Source organism: Eutrigla gurnardus, assembly GCF_963514095.1.
Source record: "Eutrigla gurnardus genome assembly, chromosome: 16".
Classification (NCBI taxonomy): Eukaryota; Metazoa; Chordata; class Actinopteri; order Perciformes; family Triglidae; genus Eutrigla; species Eutrigla gurnardus.
In genome coordinates, this window is record NC_139927.1 from 17,760,515 (window position 1) to 17,786,214 (window position 25,700).

The following is a 25,700-nucleotide window of genomic DNA, read 5'->3' on the forward strand; positions in this document are numbered from 1 at the left end:
AAAGAAAAAAACACTTAAATCTTCGGAGTGCAGCATGAAAAGAAAAAAGCCCATCCTCATCTGAGTCTTATTGGACTCATCCTTTTGTTAAACGTAAATGGTAGACTGAAAGGAATGTTTCTAATTAAGTAAAGATATTACCACTATTATTATAACACCCAGCTTATCAGACGCTGGTCCACCAGGCAGGTGTCTCATCCAACACACCAACTCCCGCTCTAAAAAACAAATCACCCAAAAGGTAGCATTAGTGTTGAAAATGAAAAGGTCAGCCACTCCCTTTGGATACGCCTGGGTGAATAAATCATCCCTCATGAGAACCTAGGGAGGGTTGGCGTGGGTGGATGGCCGGGTGTCTGGGGTGGTGGGTTTGGGTGGGAGGGGGAAGGCTGTAACGGCAGCGTGGGCCCCTGCACCCTCCTCTCCTCTCAAGGCCACTTATCAAGTCTGTGTTGGTGGAACAATACAGAAAGGTCACTCTCAGCTGGTCCCCCCCCCCCCCCCCCCCCTCCCCTGCAGAGCAGTCAGCCTGTACAGCGGTGCAGCCACCACCAACTGCGATGGACTGGAGCTGCTTTGTCACTCGGTGAACAGGAGAGAAAGGAGGTCGGGGTGGCAATCTGATTCAAATCAGCTCTTCAAGTGAGAACAGAGAGGCAACTAATGCATTCATCTCTACCTGGGCTTTGAACATGCCTCGGCTGTAATAGTCCCATAGCTACGGTCTTTGCAGAGCCTTCTATAGGGTTTAAGCCACTCTTTCAGGTGTAGCTCTTTGATTCACACTGTGACTCTATTGGGTATTCAGCAGGGCTGCACGCTGCAGAAACAGTCTCTCAGACTCATACTAATTAGCCTACGGGATTCTTTTTCAGGTGATGCATTTCATCTGTCAAATAAATCCCGGGCAAGTGAACGCAGCATTTAGATAAAGTTAAAATGATTTTGCAGAATGACTTTGCAGCGGTCCCCGGTGTGTTTGCTTGTCGCTGGGGTTGCAGCCGTGGGAGTTGCTCCACTTATGGAAAATGATTCGGGTGAATATTTGCAAACAGTGATCGTTTTTTTTCACCCCCGCTCTCCACTCTAATTAAACAATGTAAGTCTTATCGGGGACAGGGGGTATCCATAACGCCAACCTGGAGCACTTAAAAGCCATAAACACAAGACAAATGTTCATCAGCTGCAGAAGTGAGCCGTAATCAATCACGTGACATATAGCAGAGGAAACAGATTATTTCCCCGTGCAGGAGAGTGCTGATGCTAACATAATAATATAAATGAATGCATTCTAATTGTGAGAAAGTCTTGTGTATGGTAGCACACAAACAGATGAAATACACTGGTCTTATATAAGTGGAGAAAAAAGAGGGACCTGTGATTGATCACTATCAGCGTGATCTGAGGGAAGTACAAGAGCAGCACCGTGTGGCCGTGAGATCACACAACACACCGATTCCTCAGTGCAAGTACAATGCTTATTCATATGGCACCTTTCTGGAGCAGAAATGTTTCATATGATACCAGTATCCAGTAAACCAAGCCTGAGACAATATGTCTTGCCGTGACATGGCAAGTGCCCAATGGTGATTTAGGGCTGCAGTAGGCCTAGTTTAGTAGTAGCTAGACTTTCACATAAAGAGGCATAGTTATAAACAGTGACTAGCAGTATCATCCTCAAATATCCATCATTCAGGCTACATATTCTGCTTGAAGCTGGTCCCTTTTGTCTCCCAATTGACAGAGTTCCACAGTGTCAAAAGCAATGTGATTCATCGGCACTCGAATGTCATTAGAGAACCTGAGGAGAGCTGTTTCTGTGGAGTGTGACCAGCAGAAACCAGACTGAAATTCATCAGAAATAATGTGCATATCTAAGGCTACTGTGGCTTTCATGGCAACCGCTTTTTTTCCCTTCACATTCACTAAATGGCATCTTGGAAATTGGCTTATAAATGTAATCCTGTCGGGGTCTCCTTGAGTGCATTGTGCGGCCCTGACGAAAGCTGTATATTGTCCCCTCAAAGATCATATTAAAGTCCAGCTCCAGCTAGTAAATGCCACTTTGTTATTGCGGGACTCAATGTCCTCATGTTGCTGCACAGACAAGCGGCTGCTGCTGCCTCATCTGCAGGCAGTGAAAGTCACCTGTCCGGGAGGAGAGCACTTCATCAGGTCTTGGCCTTCGAAAATTTTAGGCAGAGAGTAAACAAACATGCAACTTCCTGTTGACCGCAGGTCCCAAACCATATGCCGGCGTAGGTAGCCCCGGAAAAACTGCCAGGTGAGAGCATTTTAATCACCTTTGAAATGAGTGATTAGAATAATTATTTCAGGGGAGAGGGCTGGCTCCCGCTATTAACAACCCTCTGTTCAATATCACAACAAATTAGTTCATGCTCATTAGTATGAGTTGTGCTTGCCTAGTGGTTTGGAAAGCCTCCATTGGGAACTTGCTTTATTACTCCCTGTGAGTGGAGCATGTAATTAGCATTCGTCAAGTGCTGTGTTTATATAACATCCCTCCTCACAAATGTAATTTTGACATTACATAAGTGTTACTTGCCAGATTAAGGAGGGTCTTGCTTGCGAGGCGGAATTGTTCCACCACGGGTCAGCAGTGTTCCTTTGGAACCCAAAGTCCGTGGAGAAAAGACGGACAGAGCTGCTCCGAACCAACAAGTTGTATTTCACAAGTGTGAAGTCACAAGTTGTATGTAATTTCCTTTATCACATATTTACTGGCCCACCGAGGCATGCAACAATTCTAGATGAGCCAGCCGGGGAGATCTGCAATAAAAGAAATTCGAGCAAATAAGGAAAACAAAATGAGAAAAACCTTGGTTGGGGAAATTCAAAAGGAGTTCCGGGAGCAGTAAAGTAGCAATTACCAAAAATTAACAGAAAGTTGGACTAATTAGTAGAAACACAACATACAACAACTGTAAAAGTTGCAAAGAAGTATTCAGGTATGTTAGTATTCACAGTATCAAAAGTAAAAGTACTCTTTAAGCAACAGAAAGGCAACTGTCAGTGTTTTAGTACTGTATTATGGATTTTCATAATGGATACTGATGAAAATGAAATACCCTTACTGTTCATGTACTTCTAACTATATTGTATTAATGTCAGTGCAGCTTGAACTCATTATCCAGTTTTCGTGCTCCATTGTCACATCAGGGGACCCAACTTGTGGAGCAGAACCAAGCTAATCAAGTGTTAAGTGATGTCTTGTGTTTACTTTTCTTTTGTTCCATCATTTTTAATTTGGCTGAACTTTCTGCAAGAAGCTTGGGTGTTGAAAGACTTGCTCATTCGAACACTGTAACATTGGACAGTTATTGAAAAGTTAACTTTTGACTTTGGGAATTCTACGGTTCTAAGGTTTTCCTCTATCTGAAATATACAGGAAAGGCTAGGAGGTCAACTTTGAGTTAATAATGTTTTTGTGAAACAAAATTGGATTCTGATGGGATAAACATATATGTTTTATATATATATATATATATATATATATATATATATATATATATATATATATATATATATATATGTATGTAATGTGTGTGTGTGCGTGTGAATGCATTTGATTTTTTTTACAATATGAAACGGAGCATTTTTTCTTTTTTAAACTGTTGGACTGAGGTCTCCTGTTCAGTGCGCAGGGGACACAATTGCACTGCGCACACACTTCCTGATGGAGCTGCTCCTGCGAAGAATAAAAATACACTCCTAGCAAGCCAGCTAGACGAGTTGTGAAAAAAGTTATGTCTGACTGTCAGGTGGATAGAGAAAGACTATTTTTAAAAATGGACGTTATTCCTCGGTTTTCCGTACATTAATAGCAGAAAATATCCCCCATGTCCAGAGAGCCGCCGGCACTGGTGACAAGTCAACTGCGAAGGGTTGGATTGTTAAAGCTAATAAGTCCCGGTAGCTAGCGTTAGCAACCAGGCTAGCCTGCTAACACAAGCTGGCTAGCTAATACACTGTAGGCCTTAAGTAGCTTGTTTTACTTGCGATTGTGCTATAGTAATGTTGAATTATGGTCAGTACTGGTCTATAGGAATGCCATAGGCGTGTATTACGTATGCCAGAAGCTAACTTTGAGCACTCTTAAATTTCAGGGACAGTTTTGCTAGCCTGTCTCTGCTAGTTAAACTACGCGGCTAGCCAGTTTGTTGACTGCATCGTACTGGCTTAGCTGAAAGGGGGCTAATCTTAAACCGCTGTATATTCTTTGACAGTTCGCGACAGGATGTGCAACTAGCCGTGCTGCTGTTTTTTGTTAAAGTCTAGCTAGCTAACGTTTTTATTGCTTTAGTCAACCATGTTCCTGGCTAACGACACGTTAGTCATACGATAGTGCCATTGTGACAACAAGATGCCTTGAAGCAAGTCTTTGAACCCTTGTGCTCAATTTAACTGTTGTTTTTTTTGTCTGCAATCTGCTCTCTTTCCAGTAATTTACTAGCTGACGTTAGCTAGTAATGTCTCTAACGTTACCATCCGCCGATATACTTGAAACACCTCCTGGATATCCGTTTGAAGAAATCAACTATGAGGATATTGAAGTTGAGGAGGTAACGTGCGGTTTACTTTTTGTGGTCTGACACTGATGAAATGAACGCTGATGCTTTACCTGAACTTTCAAAAGACGAGGTGTAACCTAGGAGTTACATTATCATTTCCTGTCCATTCACAGGTGGTGGGGAGAGGAGCTTTTGGGGTTGTTTGCAAAGCCAAATGGAAAGGCAACGATGTTGCAATCAAGACCATTGAGAGTGAATCCGAGAGGAAAGCATTTATTGTTGAGGTAATGTTGTAATTGTCTTTGCTGGAGTTTACCTTGCTCGCTGCTGCAAAATGTGTAGTCGACACTGTCACATTCTAGCTAGTGTAAGTGTTTAATGGGTTTAACTTTATATCAGTGCTTGTTGCAGGACGGAGTACATTTCATGACGGAATGGCTGATAAATATTTTCCTCTCTGTCTCCAGCTCCGGCAGCTTTCACGTGTGAACCACCCCAACATTGTGAAATTGTATGGCTCTTGCAATAATCCAGTAAGTAAACTTGAATTTCATTGCACGTTTTGCTCTCTTGCCTCAGCAGCCAACGAGCCTCGCTGTAGTCTTGTTTGTCTGTACTGTCTGTCTGGTTGAGTTTCTGATGTGTTTTTTCTTGCCCCACTCAGGTATGCCTTGTGATGGAATATGCTGAAGGCGGGTCATTGTACAATGGTGAGTCTACTTGCCCAAATAATTGCAGTTACATTGAAGATGTCCACATTTGTTCTGCCCTGCAAGTAGTGAAATGAACACAGTCTTGCACAGACATGAGAAGCAGCCCTGTTCAGTTGAACCCCTCCCACTGTTTGCATGTTCAGTCATTTGTCCAATTCCTTATTAACGTAGTCTTTGCACACTCACATGCAGCACAGCCTCGTTTGTCCCTGCAGCGAATATCGAAATGGACCTGGGAAATAGTCAGGTGTAACAAACAACAGTATGCAGTAATACATTTGTTAAAGATGCATATGTGCCAGTTTCAGCAAAGGTCAGAATAACAGAACTAGTGTACATATGACCTCAAGGCTGTTACCTTGTGATTAATAGGTGGGGCAAACACTGGTCTGACTGAGTAGATATGGGCCACTAAAGCCGACCTCGCTTGGCACATAATGATAACATTTATAATGCTCATAAAATATAGTTGGCACTTAATTGTTTCCATTTGGATCATTCTTTTATTGTGATTAGGTGTCAAAAGGTATGAGCAGTCAGACAGTCGACAGGTTTTAAACATGCCCCCAGGTTAGGTTAGCCTTTTTTGTTTGTCTTTTAAAAAAGAAGACAAAGGCAAACGGTAAAATAAATACCCAAACTGTTTGTAGTAAACATCCAGCACAGCCAACAGAGAGACTTCCTCCTAATGTACATACAGTTCCTGGGGTCATTATCCACATTTAGGTCATCTACCTGCAAAATGATTTTTAGATCACCAACTTTTGGTTAGTTTACAACCTGTCTGATCATCCAACTTCCTGTGTTTCTTGGCACATTGGACTTCCCGAGACATAAGTGGTTCCAACAGCTCTCAGTCCCAAGAGATTCAGATTGGCAAGTTTTTGTGAATCCCACAATATTGGACTTCCTGCTTTGCTTAACACTTCACAATTAGCTCTCCTAGGAGCTACACTATGGCACCATAACTTGGATGTCATTCCGTTGAGCTGTGAATACTTTTTCAACAATGCATTCAAAGTTTTCCCTTCCTAAATTAACTTAAGACACTAAAAAAAAAAAAAAAGTCAGCCTTGTGTGTTAGGCCTGTGTATAACTCCTTTTCCACGGGATTTTTTTGAGGAGCTCATTGCATTTCAACCCCAAGTTCTAAATTAAGGGACATTTTAGCCCCATTTGACTGGTCAAACACACAGCGCCTCTGCTACAACTTGTGCACCTCTTCATCCATAAGGAAGTAGGATAAATTTACGACCTTTTCAGGATGAAGGGAGAGTATTTCTCTTCACTGACCCATTTAAAAAAAGACAGAGAGAGAGAGAGATTCCATGAGTCAGCTGAGAGGACGAGAGGTAGAAATGAGAGACAGCACGGTGGGTTATTTTGTGATTATTCAATGCCAGTTATGTTCGAAAACACAAACAACGAGATCCTCAACAGACTTACTGTGGAAACGGGCACTCTTAGTTTAGCTTTCATCTGTATTTCATGCATTTAAATGTGCAGCAGTAAATACTATGCAGCAGTAAATGTTGCAGTGAGTGAAACAGGTAGGCACAGTGAACTTCAGGCTGCAGACCGTTTACCCTGGCAGCCCTCCTCCTTTGTCATGTTCCTTTTTAATACAGTGGACTAATTCGTTCTTTAGAACCTTTTGGAAACGTAGACAACAATGGGCCGGAGGAACCTTGAAAAGTTGTCCCGGAACTAAAATGACGCGGCTTGTGTGTGTCTGTGTGTACGGCGGCGTCGTGAAGCACTACGTTCTGCTCGGTTCCTTTTGTAGGTTTATTGTCTGTGGTGGTGGTCGTGACTGTGCTCTCTTGTCCACAGTGCTGCATGGTGCTGAACCCCTCCCCTATTACACTGCTTCCCATGCCATGAGCTGGTGTTATCAGTGTTCCCAGGGCGTGGCCTATCTCCATGGCATGAAACCAAAGGCTCTCATTCACAGGGATCTCAAGCCACCCAAGTATGCTCTTCCTCACCTCACTCTCTTGTCTCCTCTTTCACTGTGCCAGCAAAGTGCCTGGTGGTTTCCCTTTTAATGTGTTTGATTTAGATCATTTCGTTCAACAGATATTGTACTTTGAAATTGGTCTTGATATTGTTTGCAAGGACTTTATGTCTTCATATGCAGGACTATTGTATCTTAACAGGGGCGTCCAGGTGTGCAGAGGTGTCATAGTAGGCAGGGGTTGACCTTCTCTTTCAGACTTCTTTTTGTTAAATGGGCATGTCCATGTTTAATTTTAACCTTTTGAACCCAGAGCAGTTTCAGGTTGTTTTTTGCTCCTTTCATTACTCAATGCAGCCTAATTTTTCACTACAATATAATAGCCCTGCACTGCTAATGAAATGGCACAGTCATGGCTAAAAGGGTTAACAAACTGTCAGTCACGTGTCAGTAATTAAGTGCAAAGAGAAGAGGGACACTGCAAAAATAATGCACAGTATAGATTTCCTTTCCAAGTGCCCCGCTTCTCTTTGCACTATGTTTGACACGTGACTGTTTCAGCAGTCATTTATGGATTCCCATTTGCCCTCAGGAACTGGTAGATCTGGTAAATATAGACATATACACATAGAATGATGTGATTTGCTTTGATGAAAAAGCACTCTTTAAAGCTTAGATTTGCTTATTATTACCTGACGGAAGTGTTCGTCTCACATGATTCGTTCAAGAACCGTTGGAAATTTGAAAATCCAAACATAATTTCTGTTTTTACAGTTTGTCTGTGACAAATAGTGTTTTTTCGCCAAGAAAACAAGCCTTACAAACCTGTGTAGGGTTCAGAGGATAAGGCTAATATTTTAATGCATTCAAAATTAGATCTGTGTTTCCCTGGAGGTAAAAAAGAGAAATAATATACCACAATTTTTTTTTAAATTCAACTTAAACAAAAAGATCTTTTTTCTGAGGAAAGAAATGAGCGGTTTCAGTTTCAAACAGAGGTGGGAAGTAACAACGTACAAATTCTACAATTCTACAAATAGAATTTTCAGGTACTTTTTCTGACAGCTTTTTACTTTTACTCTACATTTTCAAACAAATATCTGTGCTTTATACTCATTTTCAAAACGGACTTGTTACTTTAGTTTTACCTCTGGTCTCAAGTCAAAAAGTTTGGAGACCACTGTGTGTATATACTGTAGCTGGTTACACCACAACTTTTTCTTTTTTTACACCAACAAGTCAGAAAGTTTTTTTAGTTAGTATTCCAAGTTCAAAGCATAGCCAATGTTTAATGGATTTTATGTCTTACTTTCTCTGTTTCAGTCTGCTTCTAGTGGCAGGCGGCACAGTGCTGAAGATATGTGACTTTGGAACAGCATGCGACATTCAGACCCACATGACCAACAACAAAGGAAGTGCAGCATGGATGGCCCCAGAGGTATTTGAAGGCAAGTATGAGTGGCATTCCCAGTAGTTGAAGAGCTTCAGATACCTGCCCAGTTGGTTGTTTTTTTAACTAAAATCCTGTTCATACGTATCCAGATAATGGTTGATTTCTATAAATACTCACAGAATCTCCACAATCCAATTAATCGGCTCACTGGGGATGAGAATCCGTATCCAGTGAACTGTTTCCTCGTTGTCAGATTCCTTGGGTTTGCATGCCTCTGTGTATTATTTCCTTATGAACACTAATGTTAGCTTGAAGCAGCTTATAATGCATAATTAACTAATAATGCTAGGATTTTGTTTCAACCAAAGCAGATGTGAGTACAAATACAATAATTTATTTTCGAATGATTTGAATTGTGTTTTTGTTTTTTGCATATAGCCACTGATGACAGTAACAATGTGTTTTTGACGGTTTACACTGATTTCAGGATGGTTGAAAGTAATTTTCCAGACGATTCTTGGACTGTAGTCTAAAAAGTTAGTCTTGCCCGTATGCCCTCTTCTTCAACCGAACAATTTATCTGGAATGGATGGGGCTATGTTCTCTTTCTTGCACCCACCTCTGTTTTGTCACCTTTCACCTGAATGGCAGCGTAGCGCCCCCAGCATAGTGGCACTAATTCAGCCGTACTCGTAGCCTTACTGCTTTATTGATGGTAGTCTCCCAAGCATAGTGAGAAGATGAATGGAGTGATGCTGGTTGCTTTATTTCCCTCGAGAGACGGCGGTGTAGAATGTGTTCTCATTCAGCCAGGAGCCTAATGTACTGATACATGATGAGGCGTGTTCTTGGCGAGGGGGGTCAGGAGGGAAGATGAATTAAGCCTTAGTCATTATCTTGTTTTGTGGGTAGGTTACACGACTTCAGTGTGATTAAACAACTGACTTTTGCCCTCTCTGTGAACTCTTTACAGCTAATTTGCATGAGTGTGAGCGGTGTAGCAACTTTAGAATAGGTGTGGGATGTGCACTATAATTCTGCAGTCATAGCCCCAGTAATTAAGAAACACAGGAGCTGTTACTTGGTAAGAAAATGCACCTTTTTTCCCCTCCTCCTTACCCCTGAAAGCAGAGATGAGATAAAAGCTGCGGTGCTTTCCCAAGCATCATCCTCACTCTCATCTCAAAATGTGCCACAGAGAATTACCTTTTATCAGTCAGTCAGCGGTGTCAAACGCAGCCTGTTTTCCCCGTTTGAAAAGGACCTAAGTGTTGCTGTACTTGCAGGCAGCAATTACAGCGAGAAGTGTGATGTGTTCAGCTGGGGGATCATTCTCTGGGAGGTGATCACTCGCAGGAAGCCCTTTGATGAAATCGGAGGACCAGCTTTTCGCATTATGTGGGCTGTGCACAACGGTGAGTCACTTACTGTGTGCGTGTGTGTGTGTGTGTCCAGCGTGTGTGTGTGTGTGTGTCCAGCTGTCAGCCACTGTCAGACTCTGGACGTGCCTGCCCCACTAAGCATGGTGGGAGACGGTAAAAGTAAAAAGCCTGGCAGAAGAGCGCAGCTAAAAGGCATGTTCACCTGTGCTAGTACAGAGATGGATGGAGGAGAATACTAATGGGACACTAAATATACCCGGGGACAAGTTCAGTGTTCTTCACCACTGAATCTGCCTGCCTGAGTCATTATGGTTCGAGCAGCATCAGACAGGGAATTTAGCATGCATTTGCAGTATTTATACTTTCTGGGGACGCCAGATGTTATTTCTTCATTTGACTGTTTTTTTTTTTTTACTTTTCTTTTAACACATTCAGGCACAAGACCTCCTTTAATCAAAAATTTACCCAAGCCCATTGAGAGTCTGATGACTCGCTGCTGGTCTAAAGACCCCTCTCAGCGGCCTTCCATGGAGGAGATAGTAAAGATCATGACTCATCTAATGAAGGTAATGTGCTTACCCTCTGCACAAGGTTGCCATTAAACTGGAGAGAATTAATTGATAAACGTGACCGAATTGTTAAATCACAGTATGAGAGAGTACAGAGAGCTGTTTCTCTTATTAAGCCGGAAGCTAACACTTGTCAGTGAGTAGAGCGCTGCAGGGATGGTGTATTTTTGTAGGCCAACCCGGAGGTTTGCATCGCACTGGTTCCCTCTACAAAAAGCACTTTTTTCAATTGGATTTTGGACGATTACTGAGCAGCGAAAGCATCAGTTTTTTAAGACAAGTAAAAGCCTCCAAATTCACAAGTAGGTATTTCCTAACATATTTTTTATTGTAGAGCAAAACGTGAAAATCTCATAAGCCTTTGTTAACCACAATGTCACCAAAAATCAGTAAAAAAATGATATACATTGACTTCGAGACTAGGGATCTGGAAGCGCGACAATGCTAACTAATTTCTGGGTTTTCGGACTCAACTGAATACAGCTTCTTATATTGGAACGAACCTCCCTTTTTCATACACAAAGAGCTTCAGTAGGAAGATGTGTTTTTTTGGGTCATCGTTTAAGATAATCAAGGATTGCATGTTTAAATCCAAACTCACTCTTCCCTCTTTTTTTCTTATGGCAGTACTTCCCAGGATCTGACGAACCCTTGCAATATCCATACCAGTATCCAGATGATGGACAGAGCAACTCTGCAACTAGTACAGGTACGAGAGCCCCATTTGTGGAATGCACCAGTACAGGATGTTCAAGCAGTACCCAGTATTTGATGCATAAGTGTCCAAGATCCATTATCAACGTGTAGTCAGAATGTAGGATCTGCACTCATAAATGTTTCCTTTACTGGTGTTAATACTCCTGATTTCGAGTATTTTGTTCTGCCAAATATTCTTTTCAGTATTGTGGACCATCAAATCAAAGCAGAAAATGAAATGTGAAATCTTAGATTAAAGGTGGAGAAAGTAAGAAAACCTATAAAACCTCTCTCCTGGTTCTAACAGGTTCATATGTGGACTACACTGGCACCAGCACAAGCAGCAAAAGCGACGCAAACATGGAGCACAGTGATTCTCAAGGGAGCAATGACACTATCAAGATTACGCCTCAGTTTGCTCCCTACTTCAAGCCAAAGGTAAGCCAGTTCTTCATTATTGTTATCGTTCATTTTGATCACATTGTCAAATCCAGCTTTTACACTGAGTTTTGCTTTTGTTCTTTCAGGCAGATCCTTTGAGGACTCTGCCTCTATCTAGGGGGGGCAGTGTTGAGAGTCTGCCTGCACGAACACAGTGCCTGGCATCATCCGACAGCAAAAGAATGAGCGCTGACCTGTCGGAGCTGGAGCCCAAGATGCCATTTACTCCTGCAGGTAAAGCTAGACATTACACGGTGCAAAGCGGCACACGAGAGCAGGAAAAGGAGCTCATCAAGGCAGATTAGGATACTGTTATGAGATTCAGAATGTCCTATTCAACAAGAGAAGTTGTCCAGGAAAGGCATGCAGTGTTATTGTCGAGTCCTGAATGAGGCCTCTTCAAGTCAGCAAGAAACTCCTCCCGTGATACTCGTGTCAGGTTCTTTTTCGTGTACTTTCATAACTTTAAGATTGATTCCTCATATAAACACATCCATATACCCCTGAACACGAAGGCCCCATCAGGCCCAGCTATCAGCCATCTCTCCACCTGTGAAGGCTCTGACAGAAAACAGCAGACTCACCGGTGCTGTGGTGAAATTAAACCTCAGGAGCTCCTTGCATCAAATTTTGAGTGCAGAGAGTATGTCAGGGCTTTTGTTGTTGCTCTTTTTGTTTTCAGCCTTTTATGTAACATTCATGAATTTCTGTAATTTAAGCATCAACACCCTCTGTTCTTAAGACTGTGTCGTTGAACTTTAAAAACAAACAGCGATAGTGCTGAATGCCTGCCGCTGTTCGTGCTGAGTAAAGTAGTGCAGGGACTGCCGGCAGTCTCCGCAGGGTCGCTCCACAGCATCTGGAATGAACGGGGTGCATGCTGCCCTTTGCACGTTCACCGTATGCTCTGCATGTGTTTGGCCCACATTTCCAAACAGTCCTGCTGTGGGCCACCAGTCTGTCTTAGTCTGCATGCTTGTTGTGTTCGCAGCTGTATGTGTGTATGTGTGTGTTTTCGCAGCACGTCCCCAGTATAAACGAGGCCACCGTAAAACGGCGTCATTCGGCACCATTCTGGATGTCCCCAAGATCGTCGTCACAGGTATCTCTGGACCACTGGGCTTCCTGGTGACGGTTGGAGCTGGCTTGGCTTGGCTGGTGTTGGGTTGCTGTGTGCTCTGACATGGCCCTCTCCTGTGTGATACTCCAAATGATACCAACCACAGAATGTTAATTCATATTACATTTGTTAGGGCAGTCTTTTTTTTTTTTATAGGGGTGTAATTGACACTTCACTAAGCCCTCTTCCCTGCTGCTACTCCGTCTAGCTGTCTGAGATACCAATCTAATTGTAAAAACTACGGGGGAGAAGCAGATAGAAGGTTCTACAAAATGCGTTTGATATCCAGGATGTCAAACTGAGCAGCAAAAACAGTTCGTCCGGAGCAATTAGGGTGAGGTGTCTTGCTCAGGGACGGTTGCCAGCCAACCCGCTCTACCTCCTGAGCTAAACCCCCCCAGTTTAAAAAGATAAATAGAAGCTGATAAATGTAGAAGTGAACCGCCACAACACCTGGTGATCGAGACAAAAGACATTCAAATTAAGGAACAACCTGTTCTTGTCTTAATTCACCGTTACAGACATTACAAAGCAGCAACGTTCTCTGCTAATGTAAGCTCCACAGGTATTTATGTAGAAACGTAGTGTTTTTTTGTATATTTCCTTACAACCTCTCCGGGTAACGATTATCACTATTTCACGTTTAACCATGATGAGCTCAAAATCCACGAAAGCAGCCGCAAAATGACTGAATCTGAGACAGCATGAGAGTCTACGGAGCAGAGCTGGAGAGTTGTTGGATCTTTAGGGATAATTGAGCCGGTCCTGGAGTAACACACATCAGAGGTGCTTTATGTCTTTGTGTCTTCCTGTGATTCTTAGTTGGCAGAAGCAGAACATGAGTTAATATTCTCATCTGGTGTCACCTTTCTTCACACCCAAAGAGTTTAAAAATGTGGTTTGATCAGATGTTGGCGAGTCTTTCGGTCACCTGTGTCAATAACAACACATTTTAAGCTGAGAATCAGGGGATCCAATCGGTTTATTGAATGAGATCAGGTGACCCGGATGAGATGAAGCTTCTAACTCATGGCCCTGTCCTCTCTGTCACCTCGCTGGCTCGGCTGCAGCAGATCAAGAGTAAATCAGTGTACTAGTTCTCTGCATTTGAGCTTGTCCTTGCCTTTCATGGATAGAGGACTTAGAGCAAGTGTGGCTATTTTTTTTCTCTCCCCCTCTTGCTCTCTTTACATCCATTAACTTTGAAAAAGTCATTTTGATTAATTTCTTTCACATTGAGGGTCAGAGCTATTATTACAAGCAGAGTTGATGAAAGGAATGGGGACAGCTCCGGATGTCAGAAAAGGCCTCTATTTGGGAGCCGTGTGAGGCACATTGAACGTAGCTCATTTATTCCAGTATCTAAGGAAGTCAGCTGATGCATATTATTTAAGGTATGGTACATATAATTGCACATGTACACCTGGACATGAGCTCATAAAAACTCTATGTTGGCAAATCAGCTCTTGGCTCCGGTTTGGTCACAATAGAAACTATATAAATTCAACATTTTTAATGCAACAATTAAGTAATTGCAATTAAAAGTCCTCAATTAGCCAATTGTTTTTTACTTCATGATTTACAGCATATTATTAAAGCTGCATGCATCAAATAAAAAAAAAAGTAAATTCAGAATATATTGAAATTGAGGGCAATTACATGATGGAAATACCAGGAGAGAATTTTGCTTAGAATATTACAACAACTTACAGAAAAAGAAGATCCAACAGGTTCTTTGTGTTCTCTTTGGAGTGTTTGTTTATGTGTGTGTCTCCATTGTGTCGTAAGCACAGCTTGAAGTCAGCTGAGACCAGATAAACCCAGCCTGTACGAGTTAAAGTGTTAGTAAGCACAACTAATGTGATCTCCTATTTCATGTTGTGTCAAATTTGGGAAATTCACACACTTTGGGGAAAAAACCTGCAATCCCAATATACAACTTAGTCATGTTTAATTGTTATGTAATAACATGTGAATGCTTGGTTTACGATTATATACTGCAGATTGAAAAAAAAAAAAACAAGGAAAAATACATCATCAAACTGAAATGATCATGAAAAAAAAAGGCGTCATTAACTCTTGACAAGCTGACATTTTGAATGTACCAGATTGCATTCAAAGAGACCCCGCCTCACCACCCGAAGCCAAACCAGCCTGTCAGTGCAAAGCCATAAGTAGGCTCAGCTGTTCTTGTGGATAGGTTTGATGTGTGTGTCTGTGTGTTTGTTGTTCGCCGTCAGTGGGGCTGCGGTCACGTTCTGGCCGCGCCACGGCAAACGGTGACTGGGCCAGGACACAGAGGGTTAAATCAGTGCAGCTGTCCCCGCGGCGCTCTCTGGGCCGGGATATCCCTTAAGCAAACACGGGCACCAATCTCCCACCATCCCTATCTGCAAACTCTACCGGGTCTCATTCTTTCTCCTCTGTCCACAGCCACATGCGAGTCCCAGAGACGTCGATCCGTGCAGGATCTGCCAGGCGTCGGCACAGAGTCCAGCCAGGTAAGACGCAGGCACACAATCGGTGGGAAAGGCAAAATCTGTGGAGTTTATGGTCATTGTTGGGATAGGGCGTTGAAATCAGTATGTATGCTCACTGTCGCAATGAATGCAAGCTTGGGTAGTGACAGTAGTCGTATAATCACTGTTGAAAGGAGCTGAAATGGAGAAGTTGCGTGGCCCTCTGACATTCATATCAAAGTTACTGAAAGAATGAAAACACAGTTACTGCGAGAAATATAGTTGAGGCTGATTGTACATATACATCTGTCTACTCTAGTGTTCTCACACTCTCTCTGCTTACACACACTGGAAACGAGAGGGAGAGTGTCAAGCTGCTAGAAGAAGTTTTGGGTTGTGTCAGAGAAAAAATGTCTTTACGTGCAAAGCATCCCGTTGATCCAGTAGCACCGAGGCCTCTGTCCCGTTCTCATTCAGTCAGGAGGACCACATAAGTCCAGTAGGAATTTGTTTTCTCCCTGTGAATTTTATTTTAGCCTCCTGGGCCCTTTTACGTCATTGAGCCATCAGACTTGAGCCTCGGTAAGCCTGTGCATTTATACTGCGGTGAGAGGGGGGAGGGGGAGGGGGGGGGGGGGCACTAGGACAACACAAGCGATCATACTTTCCTCAAACATGCGGCCATTATTTACATATTTATCGTACTTGACTTAGCTATTATTGTCCAATGAGAGATGAGGATAAGAACAGACTTCAAGATTTTTTATTGAAATTAAAACTGCTACAAAATGTGCAATAATCTCATATGTAGGCCTATCAGCAAATTAATTAATAAATAAATAGATTGAAGGCTATGTCCTGACCTGAGGGGTATTCCACCAAACTCGCTAATTAAAGCTGTGCTTACCTGGTTAAGCCTGGTTAGAACTAACGCCAACTTCCACTTGCGGCTAAACCCATTCCATTAACGCATTTCAGCCGCGCCTTGTTGAGGCTAATTCAAGCCAGGTTAACGTTGTCCTGTGTTACGCCGGTCACGGGATATGAAGCCAGACCAGAACCGTGAATGTCGAATCATCGAGAAAATGGCAGAAAAGACCAGAGCAAAAAATATTTATGGAACTGTATGAGGAGTACAAACCCATCATAACCAAAAAAGGGAATACTGTAGTGATAAATAAAAATCACGAGGCTGCTTGGGCAAGAATTGCCGAGCGATTAAATACGGAAGTACCGTCAAGAGTAACATGTTCTAATATAATACTGACAACAAATTTTTGAACGTCAGGATAGTGTAGAGGTAACGTGCCGGCTTTGCACGCGGTCGGCCAGGGTTCAACTCCTGACTATGGAAGTTTGAGAAACTTCTTTCTTTGGCCGGAACTCTCTCTCTCTCTCTCTCTCTCTCTCTCTCTCTCTCTCCCTCCCCCCCCCCCCCCCCCCCCCCCCTCTCTCTCTCTCTCGATAGGCCTAGTAAATGCATCTATATTGACCAACTCATTTATCTCAACAATTCAATGAACACATTCAATGAACCTATTAATGAACTCACCTGAAAGGAATTTATGTGGCTGAAAATTGCATGCAGCAATGCCTTTGTCATTGGGATCTATAACATGCTATTAATAATAACATCTTTATATCTATCATGTTTTTGCAAGTTATATTTGGGTTCTCGGGAAATTGTATGACATATTTATCATAGTTAAGGTAAAATGTTGGTCTAATTCTCTGATCTAAAGACAATTATACAGGCAAAAAAAAAAAGAAACCACACATGAGATGTCTTCACCGGGATGTGAACCTGGGAAGCCCACGTTCGGGGGCAGGAGCATCACCACTCACCCAACTAGGGGCTTTAGATAATGATATAGCCAGTCGGTGTTAAAGAAAATAAACAATTTATTCATATTTTTTTAATTGCAAGCATGTATTCTTAGACGCTTGATGAAAATATTCTGTTTGTACTTGATATATGTAATTTTGGTAATTTTTGGTCTTTCACGTGACGAAATCACGAGGACTAGGCTTGGCGGAACCTTCTGCTGGTACAGTTGTTTCCGACAGACGGACTTCTCTGAAACCCCCGCTAAAGTAAGCCTGATGGCTAGTTTGGTCGGATAAATTCCCATGGTTACTTAGCGGAGAGTCCCTCAAGTCACGTTGATGGAACGAACTCTTGCTAAAGGTAGCGAGGCTTATCGAAATTAGCCCGGCTTTGCGCTTAGCGAGTTTGATGGAATACCCCTCTGGTCTGTTAATCTCCTCCCCGCGTTTCAGTACCAGGGACAGTGCCGACGACACAAAAACAACAACAAACAGCACTAACCATCTGAGGACAACTCCTAATAATTCATGTTGATGGATAATAAGGCAAGGCAACTTTATTTGTATAGCACATTTCATACACAAGGCAGACTCAAAGTGCTTCACATCATACAACAAAGTAAAAAAAAATAGAAGAATTAAAAGAAAATAAAGGCAAAGAACTCTAGCAGCAGCGTTCTGAACAAGCTGTAGCTGCCCGACAGTTTTTTTTCGGAAGACCTGCAAGGAGACCATTACAGTAGTCTAGCCTACTAGTAATAAAGGCATGTACAAGTTTTTCTAAGTCTTGAGCTGACATGAGCCCTCTAAGTCTTGCTACATTTTTGAGGTGATAGTAGGCTGATTTTGTTACTGATTTAATGTGACTGTCGAAATGTAAATCAGAATCCATAATAACCCCAAGATTAAATAGTGTGAGATTTCTATTCCTTATGGTCTTTCAGGCCAAGAACCCTTTGGCTTATAGTGACATGGTGGAGGGAACCCTTATTACATATCGTATACAATTGTGTCGCTAACCGGGCCAATAATAATAATAATATGTTTTGCAGTTTAAAGTGCCTTGTATAAAAGTACTTTGTAATGATGCATGTATACATTGATAAGCCATTAAAATAAAATTGTTGACGGGCTCATATATTTATAGAACATTATAATCTTATATTGCCATTTCTTGCTTTCACAACATAACATTTAACAAATAGGAAGATTTATATTTGCTTATTATACGCTGTACTCATGCTAATGTGTATTTTTGGACATTTAATTTTTGCACCCCCTGCAGTAACTCTGCAAAACTCATGATTCAGAGCTGGCTTATGTTTTCTCTTCAAAAATTTCAATGATGCACAAAACGTCTTTACGTAATGCAAAACAAAAAGTTGAACTCTTTCTGTTCTTTGTTTGCTGTGCTTCATTCCTCCTACGAAGCCTTGTGTATGTTTGACTGATGCCGTCTTTCAAAAGCATATGACACATTCCTTGTCACATTCTTTGAGAGAAATCTTTTGGGGAGAAATATGAAAAATATGAAATGTGTTTGATACGTCGGCTCTAAGATGATGAAGACGTTAGTGTAGGAACAGACCGGTGCTCCTTCCTCAAACACTTGCGGCTTCAAATGAGCTCCTTGGCTTCGAGCGTTTCTCCGGCTTCCCCAAACATTTGTCTCCTTTTGTGCTGATTGTAACCCACAGCTCTGCAGTCAGAAGTTCATGTAGAGTTCACCGCAAAGACTTTATACACAAATATTGTTGCTAAAGGAGATGAATTGTGCGGCGGCGCCTGTGGGATTCCCAGTGGTGTGACGGTGCCATTGATCAGAGTTTTGTTTTGATTCTGTTCCCACACCGGGGTCTAGAGAGACACTGAAACATTGCATGCTGGTAACATTGCATTAACCTCACATTTGATGCTGTGTGCTGTTAAAACACTGCATACAAAAATAATGCTGCTACAGTTTAGATTAATGGTCACAGTTTATATACTTTGAATGATGCGGCGGTGGTTTTGCCACATTCTGTCCATCAAACCTGCAGGCCAACAGCTTCATGTGTTAGTTTCCAAAGTCTTAAAGATTTGGACGTCCACGTTCACTCTCTCTGCACTTACCCAGAGTTTAATACTCAGGCTTTAATTTAGTACTGCAATAGAACAGCAGCATTAGAGGTGTTGTGGTTATAGCGTGTGGTTACTAAAAATGAATCAGCACCCGCCAGCCACTCAGAATCTTAATTTCTTAGTGACTATGGTATAATTTACCCAATAAACGGCACCCTGAAGGCAGTAACTCGGGTAATAAATATTAAAGAAACAAGAAATGTAGATGTGCAATCACTTGCTGTGCACAGTCGGCTATGTAATAAAAGTTCATGATTCATTTCCAAAGTGGTACTTCAGCCTCAGAATGCTATTAAAAATGAGATATTGTGTATATATCCATGAAATGGCTCTGGGCCAGCTTGGCAGATAAAAGCACATTGACATTGGTCCAACCTTTTAATTTTCAGCATCGTTTCCTGGTGTGACATTGTTAGCTGTCAGCCTCCAACAACATCACTTTGATGGATGGAAGTGTGTCATTTAGGCATTTTTGCAGCTCTTGCGTGATAGTGGCAAGAGAACAAGATCACACCAGTAAAAATCTAATTTTCTTCAGTTGGCTTCATTTGGCACATGCATCCTACTGTGCATTACGTGCAGATTGCATTTGCTGCATTATTATTTTATTTTTGTGACGGTCCAGATCAGGTTCCAGGTTCAGGAGCTTTAACTGGCTTCCCGAATGATTCAGTGTCCGTGTCCTCTTGCAGGGGAGCAGGAGCAGCAGCCGGTCGTCCAGTCCTAGTGTGAGGATGATGCCTGATAAGACGAGCAGCAGAGGTTACTTCTCCCTCGATGACCCCACAGGTATGCAGAGCAACTAAAGACAGCTAACACAACACAATCAGTAGTGTGAATGATTAAATATCACAAACTAAAAAATGATTATCAAAAGATTGACTGTGTTTGACATAAAGCATTTACCCTGTCTCTTCATAAGGTAAGTAACCGGGCAAAGCTCTACTTCGCCTTGTAGGGACGTCCCGACAGATCAGCATCATCATCTTTGTTTTATACCAGCTGTCACACAAGTGGTTTTACTCGCAAGACTTTAGTGCACAGCAAAGCAACAAGTGCCATCAACTCCCCGTTGTGGTAAATCAAAGCGTGACTGGTCCTCAACATGTATTGTAGTTAATAACCACGATGTTGATTTCTGTCACTTGACAAAATGAGGTCTAAATAGAGAGATCAGCTAACCACATGTTCAAATGAATACTTGTACATGAAATCATCAGCATGATGAGAGCCGTTTGAATCATCTAAATGTTGAAGAAAGGTGCAACAATGCTTCCTTTCCCATCTTCTTTAGGAAACACTGTCTAATAATTGAATCAAATGGGGTTAGCCGCGAAGTTAGCAACAACTCTGGCTGTTCCAGCTGAGCAACATTTAAGGTGGGCTGACCTTTAAGGTGGATCAGCACTATCTCCTTTAAATGACAAGCTGCTCCTCTGAGTCTCTTTGATTATTTATCTTTGATATTTATTTTAACTGTGTAACTGATAGCCAGTTAAACAGTTGAATGTTTTCAAAGTTATTTCTAGAACTCAAATGGTATTATTAAGTACTCGTAGCAGTACTCTGTATCTGTAAGTACTGACATTTTAAGTATTTGCAATTGGTTTTGGTGCATCCCTATTTATTGGGGCTTGAAATTATATTCTGGTGCAGATACGCGTTCTGTCATTTATCTAACAACATACAAAATGGGAATGTTTCAGGTATATTTACAAATGGTAAATAATGCACGTGATTAATCATAGCTACCCTGTGATTAATCTGATTTAAATGTTTTATAGTTTGACAGCCGATGCTCAATATTAAAGGTCTCTGATCAGGATTTTGAACAAAACTTGATAAGGACATTTCGGGAGTACTTAATCAGTGTAAGTCTGAATGCCTAAAAAGACACAAAGAATATTATCTACACTTATCTACACAGTAAAATACTGTCGGACAAACACAACATACTATTGACTGAGCACCTGAAAAGACCCGCCTCCTCAGGCACTTTTGGTTTGGTCCAAACTACAATGCCATCAACAGCTTTCAGACCAGCCTAAATGGGCAAACACATCTGGGAATATCCTTTAGCCTAATAAATGAGGTAGGAAAATGTTGTGGACTGAACCAAACGGATTAGGTGTAAACCCCTTCATCAGCACCAGCTTGTGTTCTGTTAACTGTCTTGAGTGAGTGAAATGAAATGACTGAAGGTCGAATTTCCCACCTCAGCTGATTGAAACGGGCCATTCCTGTTAGTCACCCACCCTTCAAATGCGGTGGTTGTAACAGCGTCGGTGTCATTGTGTTAAATCTGTCACGCTCCACTGGAGACGCTGTGTAGGGTCAGACCAGTGATTCACAGTGCCGGCCTCTGGTCTGCCCGAGCCGAGGAGGCGGTCAGGAGGTTGTTTCTGAGGAAAGACCTGTGGTGGACAGCCAATGCTGTCCCTGTGCAGTCATAGAGAAAAAACAAACCACTCTTGTCTTCTTTTTCTCCTGTTTTGTCAGACACCAACGGCTCCGACAACTCCATTCCCATGGCTTATCTCACTCTGGATCACCAGCTGCAGGTACACCATATTGGCAGATAACAGCTGCACGGAATCGGCTTTAACTGTGTTTTGTCGGTGTCGGCCGCTCTGCACTTTCCTCTCAGAGATGAATTGAAGGACATTGTAAATGACTTAATTATGAAGGGATTAGCCCTGAAAACATGATGCTATCTAAAAAGTGGAATGTGAATATAAATACACATTGGCAGCATCAGTGAGGTGTTTGGTGTATTATTATCTGTTTAGACTCTCGGCTGGTATAAAGACATTGTGCGCTCATGTATGAGCAGACCATTTTGAAGTCAATTAACAGCAAGGTGCGTGTTTATTTCCAGCCTCTCGCTCCCTGTCCCAACTCCAAAGAGTCCATGTCCGTGTTTGAGCAGCACTGCAAGATGGCCCAAGAATACCTGAAAGTGCAAACAGAGATCGCCCTGCTGATCCAGAGAAAGTATGTCTGACTGCACAAAGCATCCAATTTCCACATGCTGAGATCATTTAGTGTTTGGAAAGGGTTTGGTTTGGTGTTGAGGTTATTCACTTCTTAGTATGCTGCCAACAAGGGTAAATGTTTCTTATTGTGCATTATCACAAGGCCAGAAGGTGACAGAATAGCCACCAAGAGGCAATGACAAAATTCAGTCGACAAAACCAAGACAACGGCCATCCTAAGCCTTAGAAGACGAGCCCATAAGAACACCTGTGTTTGACTAAAGACTTTGATATCTCATTTTCACAGAACATAGAGGAATCTGCAGTTTATTTTTAAAGTAAAATCCTCTAATGGTCAAGTATTAATCATAATATCCCTCTGAGGTTGGTGATGTTGTAGACCTGCGATTTTGAAACACTGGGTCTTACCTTTTAATACACACATACATACATATAATACATTCTTCAGTATCAAATGTAATCCATCTGTTTGATTGTTGTCTATACATCTGTGGTGCAGATTTGCCAAGATGTCATTCAATTTAGTGGTTACAAAATGGAGCTCAGGTGTCGCCCATAGCTAATTCACTTGCTGTGATTCCATAATAATTACTTACAGTATATATTACAGTATATACTTGATACTGGATGAAGAGTAACTAAACCCCAGAGTTTTGGCTGAAAATGAATAATTAAAGATTAGGCTGATTGTCCAATACCAGCAAGTGAGGCAGCAGAGACTCCAGAAATCAGCATTAATTAATGAAATGAATGAATTAAAATCAATAGGATATTAGCTTGAATCTGTTGCCAGTTTACTTTTTGAAAAGGTGGCAGCCCTGATGTTGTGGCAGAGTCTATAGCCCCTTTTAGACTGCCTTTTCGTTGCGGGAGTATTCCGCCGTTATTCGGCCCCCCGTCGTCAGTCTAAACGCTCGCCGAGGCGGAAAGGCGTAACAGAATATTACGCCTCTGAGAGGGAAACAGAGGTAGTCACAGAGAGGCATCAGAGGTGAGACGAGGCAATACAACGTTCTATCTAAACGCTCCGAGCACCAGAGGAGGAAAAGACGTGTTACCAGGGCGACATGCCGCCGGTGGATTTAACAAGCTCAAAGCGTACTGTAGATCTGAAGAAAATAAAATGCCGGTAGTTGCTCGTAGGAGGCCGCTGATATACACATCAATATGTTTATGATGCACAGCACCTTCGCTTGCGGTTGAAGAGTCGTCTAAATACCTTTTCGTAGTTGTTTTGGTAAAATTGAGTGAATCGGATTTCCGACGTTCATTTAACACGTCACAGGGCAGCGCCGCTCTCAACCGGGCCTGTGACGTCTCACTCGTTCCGCCGCAAAGCAAAGATCTATATTAATGGTCTGGTTCCTGGCATATTTTGACTTGTCTTCCCGCTATTATGGCGGAATCGTCTGTGTAAAAAGGCCTTATAACTCTAGTGGAACTCTTTGCGCCGAGAGTTAACGTTGCTTCGTATCCCTCCTGTGCAGGAAGGAGCTCATCGCTGAACTGGACCAAGACGAGAAGGACCAGCAGAACACGTCCCGTCTGGTGCAGGAGCACAAAAAACTGCTGGAGGAGAACAAGAGTCTGTCCACATACTACCAGAAGTGCAAAAAACAGCTGGAACTGATCCGGGTCCAGCAACAGAAGAGACAGGGCACGTCGTGATGAGACAGAGACATGGGAACTGCTACCATCCCCTCCCTGCCCACCCCCCTTCTCACCCCAGCACTATAACACTACCGACTCATGCTCTGCACACACACACAAACACGCACACACACACGTACACACTCTGTCCCCAGTCGAGCTTTGTAAAGAGACCCGTGTCCTGCATGTTGCATTGTAGACCCTCACTTCTGTCCAGCAGGGAGATGGCGTCCTCTGTACATAGATTTGCACATCCTCACAGTGTATTCTGTGACCGCAGACCAAACAATCGCTGCAGCCCAGACCCTGCTGCTGCCCCGGGATGGACCTTTACCGTCAGACAGACAGTGCGGGTCGTGTGTTTCTACACGTTTGCTCTCAGGGCCTCTGGGCTGCCGGGTCGGTGTACGTCCAGGCCTCGGCAGCCACGCAGTCCTCCAGAATGTGAAAAACCAAGACAAAAAGGCTTTTCAGCAAAAAGTGTGAATCGTATGCAGAATTTCGAGATCAGTGAGGATGTTTTGTTCTACGGTGCGTGCGTGGAATCCCTGTTATGCAAACCACACCCCCTATTAAGTCAACGTATTTATCTCTGCCCCCTCCCGTTTGTAATGAGCATGAGCCCTTCCACAGACAGCTATACCCGTTTACTCCTCCAGGATGTCTTCAGTTCAGAGAGGGGTGCACTTCATGTCAGACATTACAGGAAAAACAAACAGCTCTGGGTTTCTGCTCCTCGTGCTCTTAAAAGAAAATACACACCTAGCTCCCCGAGCAAATCCAGGGAGCTGCGGATTCCCTTTTTATTTTGACTTCAGTATTGTTTTTGCGTGTAGATGTTTTTTGTCTTTTCTATTCGGTAGTTCACTTTGTATGATAGCTCTTGTCTCATTTTTGCATTAGGACATATTTTATCTGGTCTGGGAATGCCCTTGCGGACAAAATAGAGGAGCCTATACCTCCCTATACAGTATCTAGTTTGTTTTTAGTTCACATGTTGCCTTAGAAGTTGCCTGCATTTTAAGTGCTTGTTTTATGTGACATTTAGCGGGGATGAAAGCTAAAAAAAAAAAAGATATTTTTAATGTAATTGACAGTGAATGAGATTCTTTCCAGAGGAGAATGAGAAGGATTTACGTCAGTAAGCCGATAATGTAAATGTTTCCCACCAGCTTTACATCCAAAACATAACATGTATTCAAAAAGAATGTGATTTTGTTTTTTTTTCTTGGTTTCATATCCCTCAAATACTTTTGCACAATCACTTTTGTTTTGTTTTGTCTGGTCATGTACAAAATTTTAGTTCTCATTGAAGAAATTCAGATTTTTAAAAGGGCAAGACTTGATGAGTCTTACTTTTTAAACGTGTTACTGTACAGGAGTGAATCGCCACCGGTTCTCCTCATTAGTTTTCTGCTCACAAAGAATTGATTTACCACGTGCACATCACACTGTTTATGAAGTGTTCCCCAAGTTATTGGGAACTGAGCTATGGTATATGACAGTGAGCAAGGCATTATGAAATAAACTGAATGGTGAAAAGATGCAATTTTCAAGCGTGACAATGTTATTACGACCAAACTGTTAGCTTTCTGTAAGGCAATGTGATTTTTCTGAAGTGCTGAAACGGAACGGCAGATGATGGTTAAAATGCGAAGATCCAGAAGCATGCTAACCAGCTAGCCCCGGCCTGTCCTGTCTTGTAATACCACTTGCACCTGGGGGGCGATAGTGAGTCACCGTAGCTTAAGAAGGTTGCATTTACAGTTCTGTGTGACATGTAATGCAGTGTGTAATTTGCTTCTGATAACAGTTCTAGTAATGCAGTGAAATCGAGTTGAAGT

At 42.3% G+C, this 25,700-nt stretch overlaps 2 protein-coding genes across 3 annotated transcripts in view; both read left to right on the top strand.

The window, feature by feature from the left end:
• The window catches only part of bach2b (BTB and CNC homology 1, basic leucine zipper transcription factor 2b), a 476,383-nt gene that overhangs the window by 342,455 nt on the left and 108,228 nt on the right, over positions 1 to 25,700 (top strand). The window lies entirely within an intron of this gene.
• On the top strand, positions 3,681 to 25,400 carry map3k7 (mitogen-activated protein kinase kinase kinase 7). Of its 2 annotated transcripts, XM_084029948.1 has the most exons (18): positions 3,681 to 3,905; positions 4,464 to 4,583; positions 4,706 to 4,816; positions 5,000 to 5,065; positions 5,197 to 5,242; positions 7,079 to 7,217; positions 8,526 to 8,654; positions 9,886 to 10,010; positions 10,413 to 10,543; positions 11,174 to 11,255; positions 11,550 to 11,680; positions 11,770 to 11,917; positions 12,705 to 12,785; positions 15,237 to 15,304; positions 19,903 to 19,999; positions 21,710 to 21,771; positions 22,089 to 22,204; positions 23,694 to 25,400. In XM_084029948.1, exons 2-18 carry the CDS (start codon positions 4,491 to 4,493, stop codon positions 23,872 to 23,874), a joined length of 1,806 nt encoding a protein of 601 aa, XP_083886074.1. In that variant the 5' UTR covers positions 3,681 to 3,905; positions 4,464 to 4,490; the 3' UTR covers positions 23,875 to 25,400. The 2 variants fall into 2 exon arrangements, with proteins under 2 accessions (XP_083886074.1, XP_083886075.1); XM_084029949.1 differs by lacking the exon at positions 12,705 to 12,785 and having other exon boundaries at positions 3,682 to 3,905.